At 46.4% G+C, this 10,362-nt stretch overlaps 1 protein-coding gene across 10 annotated transcripts in view; it reads right to left on the bottom strand.

Annotated features, from left to right (window-relative positions):
* Positions 1-1,733: 1,733 nt before the first annotated feature.
* Positions 1,734-10,362, bottom strand: part of Gapvd1 (GTPase activating protein and VPS9 domains 1) — a 72,324-nt gene continuing 63,695 nt past the window's right edge. For all 10 annotated transcript variants that reach the window (XM_087899690.1, XM_087899692.1, XM_087899695.1 and 7 more), the window contains 4 exons: positions 9,357-9,570; positions 5,174-5,246; positions 3,872-4,069; positions 1,734-3,676 (listed from right to left, as the gene is read on the bottom strand). In XM_087899690.1, the coding sequence (XP_087755816.1) occupies positions 3,536-3,676; positions 3,872-4,069; positions 5,174-5,246; positions 9,357-9,570 (626 nt within the window). In that variant the 3' untranslated portion in view covers positions 1,734-3,535. The remainder of the gene's footprint in view (positions 3,677-3,871; positions 4,070-5,173; positions 5,247-9,356; positions 9,571-10,362) is intronic.

Here is a 10,362-nt window from a genome sequence, read left to right as displayed (position 1 = left end):
GGTGGTGGTGGTGCATTTCTTTAACACCAGAACTAGTTCAAGGCCAGTCTGGTCTACAGAGTGAGTTCCAGGACTGGCTCCAGAGGTACAGAGATAAAACCCTGTTTGGAAAAAGCAAATCAAACAAGCAACTGAAAAAAGTTCCTGATCTGCCTTCCCAGTCACAGCAAACAGAATAAGCTGCTAGGTCTCAGAGAATGGAGGAATGCAGACTCTCCTTCAGGAAGCAGCAGAGCTGAGCTGCAGGAGCAACAGGCTGCCCCTCCCACACCACACTGCCAGGCTGCGCGTCCATCTGCCTATGCAGTCCTCTAACTCATCTGACAGGTGCATGCCTTCCTTCCCTCTTCACACACCCGAGACTCCTAGTTGGGCTTTACTTAGTGCAGAAGCAACTCCACGGATGCCTGGCTCAGCTTGCAGGGAACGCTGTTCTCAGGCTGGAACACACCCTCCTGTTGGACTGGTGCGTAAACACTACAGGAAAGAGAAGTTACAAAGTCCAATTTCAATGAAGATGTTTAGGACACAACAGGGAGGGGACAACCATGTAGCACATCTACTTCCAATGCCCCAAAAGTCCAAGACCAGCAATTAATTACTGTGGTCAAGATTTTCTTCCTAAGGTAGGAAGAAAAAAAACCAAGATGTTTCCTAGTTTAAAAAAAGTTTAGGGGCTGGAGCTCAGCGGTTAAAAGCCTTGGCTGCTCTCCAGAGGACTTGGGTTCAATCCCCAGCACCCATATGGCAGCTCACAAATGTCTGTGACTCTTCTTCCAGGGGATCCGACATCCACACACAGATACACACGCAGGCCAAACATCAAAGCACATAAAATAAAGTAGTCAAACTAAAAACATTTAAGTTTCTAAGGAAAGATGGTCTATAATCTATTCCTATCACATTAAAAATAGAATGCTAGCTGAAAATATAAATGGATTCTTTTCCCTAATTCTACAGAATTGTCATAGCTGAGCCACTGCCTCCGCACTTAATAGTCATTAATTTTGTAAATTTTATATAATAATCTTGGTCGCCCAAACAATTCCCAAGGTGCCTTGCACACTTCAGCCTTCACGTGGAAAAGCGCTAAGAGCACAGTAGGAATCCTGAGGACCAACAACTCCATTTCCCAGGAAAACACACAAACGGAGTGCCCTTCAGTCTCTCACATGCTACAACTGCCAGTGTAAATACTGGCTAAACTGAGAAAGCAATACTTCAAGAACTCTCTCATGGGGGCTGAGAACACTGGCTGCTCTTCCAGAGGACGCGGCAGCAGTCCCAGCACCCACATGGCAGCTTGCCACCATCTGTAACTCCAGTTCCAGGGCACCTGGTGCCCTCCATAAACATGGTACACAGTCAGGCAGACAGGCGAACACCTGTACACATAAACATGGTACACAGTCAGGCAGACAGGCGAACACTGTACACATAAACATGGTACACAGTCAGGCAGACAGGCGAACACTGTCCACATAAAATAAAATCAATGAACCTGGGAGGAAAAGAGGAACCCCAGCCTGACCGCAAAGCAGTGATGGTGGATGCCGAGCCCCACTGGCTCCTGCTGGGTCTCGGGGGTTTGTCTGCGCCCGGAGCAGTGCTGCCTTTGACCCCCAAGTCCAGAGGCATTACCAGTACCAAACTCTACCTCACCACTTGCCTGGGTAGAAGTGTGGCTCTATGCCACAAACCCGCCACCTTTGCTCCACAGAAAAGAGCCCCGCTGCAACATCCACATCTTCATGTTTATTTCCACAGTGATAACATGGAATATGTTTAGCTACCATTACACACACAGAGAGAAAAACCTCTTGTTGATTTACAAGTTAAGTCCCATTAACAATGAATTTTAACTTTTCAAAATCTTCTGTTGACTTAACATCCACCGAACCAATGCTGAAGCGGATGTCAGACTCCCACCTCCTCACAGAACCAAGCCATAGCGTGGCTTGCAATGTACTTATGATGGGATGGATCGTCTGACACCAAGGCGAGGTTGACAATGACAGTCCACGAAGAACATGGCTTTCCTGACCCAACATTTGAAAGGATATTTTGCGGCTCTAGTTTTGATCCCTCCCTAAAAGGCAGACACCACCCCACATTCCTGTGTAAATTCCTATTGGGGACTTTCAGGGGCCGGGAGGAGGCGGAAGCATACAGAAAGCCCAGCTTCTTTTGGCACAGTGTGGCCGAGTTCTCACCCATCTGCTCGTGTCTGTGGAGACACAGGTCCCTTACAAGATGCCTGGATTGTTGCCAGCAACAAGGGACTTGACAGAGCGTGGGATCGCAGCATTTGTCAGAACAGCTGACCGTGGTCAGAAACACATAAGGTGGAACCAGTCAGTGATGGCCTACGTACAAGACTTGTGCTTGAGGCTTTGGTGTGGCTCCTCGGCCAGCTTCTCCGGCACCAAAGCCATTCTGATTAACTGCTGATGTACAATGCAAACCAAACTACGGAAACACTTTTTTTTTTTCCAGAAGAGGGCAATAAAGGCACAGAAACCTGCCAAAATAGATTTTTTTTCACATAAGAATAGTGTGGCTGATCAAAATAGTTTAACATTAGTAAAACCTGGATCAGTAGAGCAGACGATACAAATTAGTTTTAAAAAATGACATTCACTGAATTCCTGGTCTGTGCATTCAATGTGAATAATCATCAAAAACAGATGACAATTAAGGGTCTGAAAGGGACCCTGTCTGTGGCTTCTACTCAAGTGTGTAGGGGCAAACGGCATGGCACACCTGGCCATGTACTGCTCGTCCTATGTAATGCATGACAGAGTCTGTCCTGATGTGCAGGCTCAACACATGTCCATGGTGGCACATGCCTACATGACTTCCCCATCAAACTCCACACATGGAGAGTAACGAACTATTACACACGAATAAATATTTCTGGTTTTGCTTTTAAGCTCAGCTTAAATTTTGTCAAGGAAACCATTTCACAAGAGGGAACGTCACAGCCTACTCTCAGCAACTGTCCTTTATTAGAGTCTGAAGATGCCCATATTACATCAAATATAAATATATATTATATTTACACTTCCTTCTTCACTTTTTGACTCAGGAGAGTGTATCTATGGGAAGGGCTGTAGCACACACTCCTGAAACCCTCAGTGCAGCTGGCCTCCTGCTCCAACGCTGAGAGACAGGGTCTTACAAGACACACACTGTTCTTTCTAAAATGAAAGGGACAAATAGGGAACCAATGAAAGGAGATCTGGACGTTTCCTAAAAGATTCTGTTCTTTTTTTTTTTTTAAATAATATTTTAAAACACCTGGAAAAAACATGGTCCCTTTTGCAGTACTACTCTCTACTTGGAGACAAGAAATAAAATACGCAACTCAGGAAGGTTGAAAGAAGAGAGAACCAGCGTGTTAGTTTGTTAATCTGCTTAGGAAGAGCCACTGGAAACGTCTGGAAGCTGTACATATTAGACAAAACAATCTTCACACTGTCTTAGAGATCAGTTTCCTGGCAACAGTCCGACGCCTTGGCGGGCCTGGTCTTGGTCACTTCCTGTCATCGATGGTTTTAATAAACTCCACGGCAGCTGTGAACTGCATCCACCAGTAGGACTCCTCTCCAGACAGACAGCTGGCATAGAAGCTGCTGATGTACTGCACAGTGGACAGCAGGCAGGGCGGGTTGGCCTAGACAGGTGGAAAAGAAGGAAGAGCCCATTACTTGTGGGCTCTGCAGTCAGCACCTGTGACAAGATGCCACGCCACGATCTAGACAACGACCCCTAAACTATTTTGGAAATAATCACCTTCAAGGGATTTGAACCTATCTATGACCCTGCTCAGGAGGTCACAGGAACTATCAGACACTATCAAGAGACCCACCTTTATCAGCACAAACACCAGCACAGGGACAAAGTCATCCGCCCCAGGGACAGAGTCCTCGTTGGCCAGACTAAGGAGGTTCATGATGGTGGAGCACATCCTCAGGATGCACTGCACTTTGTCCCGCGGAGTCTTGTAAGCACTTATTGTCCTGATCTCTGACTGTGCAGATGGCCACGGGGCCTCACGAAGATAAACCTAAGCCAGATAGTAGACAACACACAGATCACAAACCCAACAGCAGCCTGCAGGGCAGCTATGTTGCCTGTCCCATCAAGCTGAGGACAAGGGACTGTTTTCTTCTCTCCCACCCAAGACATCGGGACAGAGACGGTACACCACAGAGCCTGGAGCTCAGAACTGTCCCATGTTTCTGACAAAAGTAGGATGAGACTTTCCAGAAGCACAGACAAGTCGGCAGAAGGCGATGTAAACATCATCATGGATATTTGCTGCAGTGGGTCTAGAAAAAAAAAACTCGAAGCCCAGGATGGTGGCAGAAGTCTAAAGCCAACCTCAGCAACACAGCAGGCTTGAAGCCAGATTGGAATACATAAGAACCTGTTACTACTTGGGAGGCAGAAGCAAACGGATCTCTGTGAATTCAAGGTCAGCCTGGTCAACATAGTGAGACCCTATCTTGAAAAACAACCACAATAGCAAGAACCTATCTCAAATAAATAATATAAACAAATAAGTAAATAAGCAAGACAACAAAAAACCTGCACCAAAGAAAATGTAAAACTTCAAAGACTTTATGTTTCATTATAAGGAATTTCTGTTTTTGTTTTGTTTTTCAAGACAGGGTTTCCCTGTGTAGTCCTGGCTGGCTTTAAACTCATAGAGATCCTCCTGCCTCTGCCTCCTGAGTGCTGGGATTAAAGGTGTGCACCACCACGACCGGCTACACTGTAAGGAAGTTTTCACAACAGAAGCCTTAAGCAGTTGACACCATGTGGTCCCCTCAGGACACTCATCAGGAGAAAGTGCAGGAGAGCTCATCTGAGCAGCTGTCCTGAGACCATGCAAACCTGAGCATTTTTTCAGGAACAGTTGTTATCTGGCAGAAAGTGTGCAAGGACAGTACATGCCTGCCAAGGAACAGAGCCACTGAAGGGAACCCTCCTGTGGGTTCTTCCTTTTCCACACTAGGTAAGTTAAGTCCCGGAAGTGCCCTCAGAACAGTGACAACCAGATGGAAGAGCACCGGGAAGTGGTGTTTTCTACTGTGCGGTGCTCAGGCGCCTTGCTCCAGTGGAGGCCCTCTGCCCACCATGCGCACTGCACACAAGTCTGCGTTACCTCTGGAATCTGCAGGGCTCTGTGGTTGGCAGTCACCACTTTAGACAGTCTCTGGATGTGTTCATGCAGAACCCTGAAAAGTACCCAGAATTCACACGTAAATGCACACTTCTGGAAATAGTTACACTTGTATTTATCAAAACAAAATATCTTACTCACTTCTAGATACAGATTACATCATGGCTGAGGCTCTCTTAGTCATAAGTATACTTTATTTAAGAAGGCTCCTCCTAGCTCAGCATGTGCTACAAGGTAAGTTAGAGGCTAGTCTGAATTATGTAGAAAACACTGTCCAGGGGCTGGAGAGATGGCTCAGTGGTTAAGAGCATTGCCTGCTCTTCCAAAGGTCCTGAGTTCAATTCCCAGCAACCACATGGTGACTCACAACCATCTGTAATGAGGTCTGGTGCCCTCTTCTGGTCTTCAGGCATACACGTAGAAAGAACATTGTATACATAATAAATAAATATTAAAAAAAAAAAGAAAACACTGTTCCCCAAAACAAGAACAACAAAAAAGGTCATATTATATACTCTGAGTAAGGCAATGGAAACCTGTAATTGCAGCCATAGATTAAGGGAGGGATTAGGAAGACACAGCCAGCTTGGACTACAGAGCAAGACTATTTCTATTTAAGATTCACTTAGACAAGATCAGGTGTTTTCAGGGTGATGGCCAGAGAAAAATGGCTCAATAAAAACAAAAACAAAACAAAACAAAAAAAGATTCACTTAGAGCTGGGCATGGTGGTGCACACCTTTAATCACAGCACTTGGGAGGAAGAGGTAGGCAGATCTCAGTGAGTTTGAGGCCAGCTTGTTCTACAGAATAAGTTTCAGGACTGCCAGGACTACACAGAGATACCCTGTCTTGAGAAGCCCCCCCCCCCCCGCCCTCCCAAAAAAAACCACTTAGAAATGCTGAGGGGCTGGAGAGATGGCTCAGCAATAAAGCACTCCAGAAAACCCAAGTTCTGCTCTCAGTGCCCAGGTCTGGCAGCTCATACTGCCTGTAAGTCTAGCTGCCTTCAGGGCACGGACCCTCACACACACACACACACACACACACACACACACACACACACACACACGTACATGCTTACACAGACATAAATAAAAACAAACATTGTTAAAATGTTTTAAAAAGAGAAATGAAGAAATGCTGAGTGAGCTGAGAGGATGAGGGGATATGGAGGATGCTGGAGTATGGAGGATGAGGGAGTACGGAGGATGAGGGAGTATGAAGGATGCTGGAGTATGGAGGATGAGGGAGTATGTGATGCTGGAGTATGGAGGATGAGGGAGTATGGAGGATGAGGGAGGATGAAGGATGAGGGAGTATGGAGGATGAGGGAGAATGGAGGATGCTGGAGTATGGAGGATGAGGGAGTATGGAGGATGAGGGAGTATGAATGATGCTGGAGTATGGAGGATGAGGGAGTATGTGATGCTGGAGTATGGAGGATGCTGGAGTATGGAGGATGAGGGAGTATGGAAGATGAGGGAGGATGAAGGATGAGGGAGGATGAAGGATGAGGGAGGATGAAGGATGAGGAAGGATGGAGGATGAGGGAGAATGAAGGATGAGAGAGGATGAAGGATGCTGGAGTATGGAGGATGAGGGAGTATGGAGGATGAGGGAGGATGAAGGATGAGGGAGGATGGAGGATGCTGGAGTATGGAGGATGAGGGAGTATGGAGGATGAGGGAGGATGAAGGATGAGGGAGAATGAAGGATGAGGGAGAATGAAGGATGAGGGAGGATGGAAGATGCTGGAGTATGAAGGATGCTGGAGTATGGAGGATGAGGGAGTATGTGATGCTGGAGTATGAAGGATGCTGGAGTATGGAGGATGAGGGAGTATGTGATGCTGGAGTATGTGATGCTGGAATATGGAGAATAAGGGAGTATGGAGGATGCTGGAGTATGGAGGATGCAGGAGGATGGAGGATGAGGGAGTATGGAGGAAGCCAGCAACCCAGGCAGAGAAAAAGGACCTGAGCTTGAATACTGCTCAGACAAAGAAAAGGAAGTGAGAAAACAGAAGGAAGTAACAAGTAGGAGGGGTCACAGGTCATAGACAAAGACCACAGCTCACAGGAGGAGACAGGACTTCACTACCTGCCTGCCTTCATTTCGATGACCATATTAAGGTTTTAAAAGTTAAAGATCTGCCTCTGCAGCAGGGGCTAAATCCAGCCTTCTAGCTTCTGACCCTTTCTGGATCTTACAGTTTGTAAAACCTGCAGGAACAGATGAGGCAGTGGGTAGGAATAAACTCTCTGTGGTACACATAGTATCAACATCCCAACTCCGTATCCCATGCCTGAGTCACAAACAGGTGCTCAAAGAGGAAAGGGGCCCAGGGCGAGCAAGCAACCTGAGGCCAAGAGCACATGGCTGGGGAGGCTGGGATAATCCTAACGCCCACTTCACAGAGAGGTATATTCTCTCAAACACGTCTGTAGGGTTGAGTGTGACTCAGTGGTAGAGCAAACATAAAACCCAATGTGTGAACATATGCATACATACAAAACCTGTAAAAACTACTAATAGCCTTCCTTGAAATCCTACCATACAGACTTCTGAGGGTCCCTGGGCACCTAAGTCATTGCTGGAAAACATGGTAATGTCAATATGCTTGGGGGCAGAAACCAGATTGTGAAGTAGCAGTCAGGAAAACAGAAGGAATGGCGCCGAAATAGCTCAGTTGGGAGAGCATTAGACTGAAGGAAAACAGAAGAAAAACAAAAAGGCTAATTCTCTACCTTCTGCACTCTTCATGGCAGCCCGCCCCCGCAGATTATTCCTTTTGTTTTGTTTTTTTTGTTTTTTTAAGACAGGTCTCACTAACGACTGTGCAGTCCTCGGCCTTCCCATGGCTGATTACAGGACTGTCCACCTTCCCCAGCTCTGCATTCTTTTCCACTTACTGTAATATCGAGATCAAACCCAGGGCTTTTGTAGCTTACAACAGAGCTACATTCCTTGCCCACAAGATAATTTTTAAAAACAGCTATGAGGTATAAGTCACATACCATACAATTGTGGATGCTTGTTGATAGTCAAATATTAATATTAATTCTCAATAAACATATAACGAGCACACATTTATATATGTTCTTGATGCTGTGACACAGTGACGAGTAGAAGTGGCTTTGTTGTTTCACAGGGAACAGGGTCTCAGGTAGCAAGCAGCCTGTGCTGGCCCTGAGATAAACCTCTTGCCTAAGCTGTCCAAGTGCTGGGCTTACCGGCATAAGACACCAGACTTGATTTAAAAGTTTATTTCCCACTCTTATGATGGACACAGCCCAGTAGGGAAGAGAGCATGTGGTAATGAAAACCAGTGATCGAGAACAGGGGAAGAGTTAGAGAAATGCAAAGGGAAACTGAAGGCCTAGGTTCGGACCCCTAGCCTCCCCATCCGTCCTTCTAGTCCCAGAGCTACAGTGGTGGAGACAGGAAGATCCCAGGGAATTGGTGGCCAGCAAGGTTAGCTGAACTGTCGAGCCCTAAGTTCAGCAGATACCTTGTCTTAGAAATAGATCAAGAGCAACTGAAAAAGACACAAGTTGACCTTTGGCCTCCAAATGCACACCCCATTCCCAGCCTCCCCACACAGAGAAGAGTGTTTGCCTAGCATGCACAAGGCCGTAAGTACAGACTAGCAGTGAGGAGCGGTGTGAATGAGGAACTGAAAATATGCAGGTCACAGCCATCTGTAACTCTAGGTCTAGAGGATCTGAGCCCCCTTCTGGACTCTGAGGGCACCAACACGCACATGGTGCACATGCAGACCAAACAAAATACATGTAAAATAAAAATCTTTGAAAAAGAAAAGAAACCATGACTCAAACAAATAGCAAACAACACCACAAGACTATTAAAGGTGTGAATATGAGTGATTTCTTCTGGAAAGGAAATGGTTTCCTAAGGAAGTGACTCTGGGGCCAAGTGAAACCACTAGCAAGAATTTATCCCACAGAGCAGACACAGAACACCATCTGAGGCAGGTACACAGCAGATCCTTTCAGAAACCACACAAGGTCATACTACTCTCTTCCTACTGTGCACAACCCTGCCAACGGGGTGCTCTCACACACGCTGACAGCACAGCTGATACATCTCCCTTTACAACTTCACACTCTACAAAGGTCCAGTCCAGCACAGACGCACTCACTGGTCACGGAGTATGTCCCCATCCTGGTTAGGGTAGAAAGCAAGCTTGAAGATCCGATTCATCACACTCCGCTCGATGGCCAGCTGGGCATCCTGCAGCTGCTCCTCACTGGCGTTCTGCCATATGACATCCTGAGCCATTGCACCGTACAGAAACTGTAGAAAGTCCTCCACTTGAGCAGTTTTATCGTCAGCGGCAGTAAGTTTCTGAAAGTCTCCAAGGAAAACAGTCATCTTTAAAATATGCCGCGAAGTAGCTCTAAAAGGACTCACAGTGGACCCCACATATGTACTCTATTCCCATCACCCTTATCTCCAGTGCTACATGGAAAAGTTAGAAATAAACACTGGCTTTATTTTTATCTCTTTTTTTTTTATATTTACTTATTTCTGGGGAGAGCGTGCAGCTGGCACAGCACACATGAGGAGGTCAGAAGCCACTTGTAGGAGTTGGTTTTCTCCACCATATGAGTCCCAGAACTCACACTCAGGTCATCAGGCTTGGGGACAAACGCCTTTATTCACCGAGCCATATTTCCTGCCCTGGTCATAAGTTTTAAAGCACACACTGTTCTGGATAGATGAAGGATTCTAGAAACTCCCATTCTATCCAGCCGGATGTGAATTCTCCCTCTGTCAGTACAGTCACACTGTACAATGCCTGCTCACTGGCCACTTCATTATGGCCATCAGCCATACGTCTGCAGCATTCGGTCTATATACAGCAGAAAGACTCCACTGAGCACACGATAGGGGAGTTCAGCCAAACACTTTCTGTTTGTGGGGCGTGTCGCCCTTAGGCTAAAGCTTGCCTATAAACCTGCAGGCGCGCTCCCACTAGCTCTCTCACCTGGCTCTGCGTCCGGACGGATCGTTTGGATTCTGGTGTAAGCTGGTGTAAGTCTTACTTCTGTTTATTAAAGCTGTATATTTTGTATTAAGATAGTCTGGGGACTTTTCATTACCAATCGCCCTGTGGCTTTAATACAGGTGGCCTTAGGACACAG

This window comes from Myodes glareolus, chromosome 21 (genome assembly GCF_982192425.1).
Source record: "Myodes glareolus chromosome 21, mMyoGla1.1, whole genome shotgun sequence".
Classification (NCBI taxonomy): domain Eukaryota; kingdom Metazoa; phylum Chordata; class Mammalia; order Rodentia; family Cricetidae; genus Myodes; species Myodes glareolus.
The sequence above is the reverse complement of the archived record's forward strand: the minus strand, read 5'-3'. Positions and strand labels throughout refer to the sequence as shown.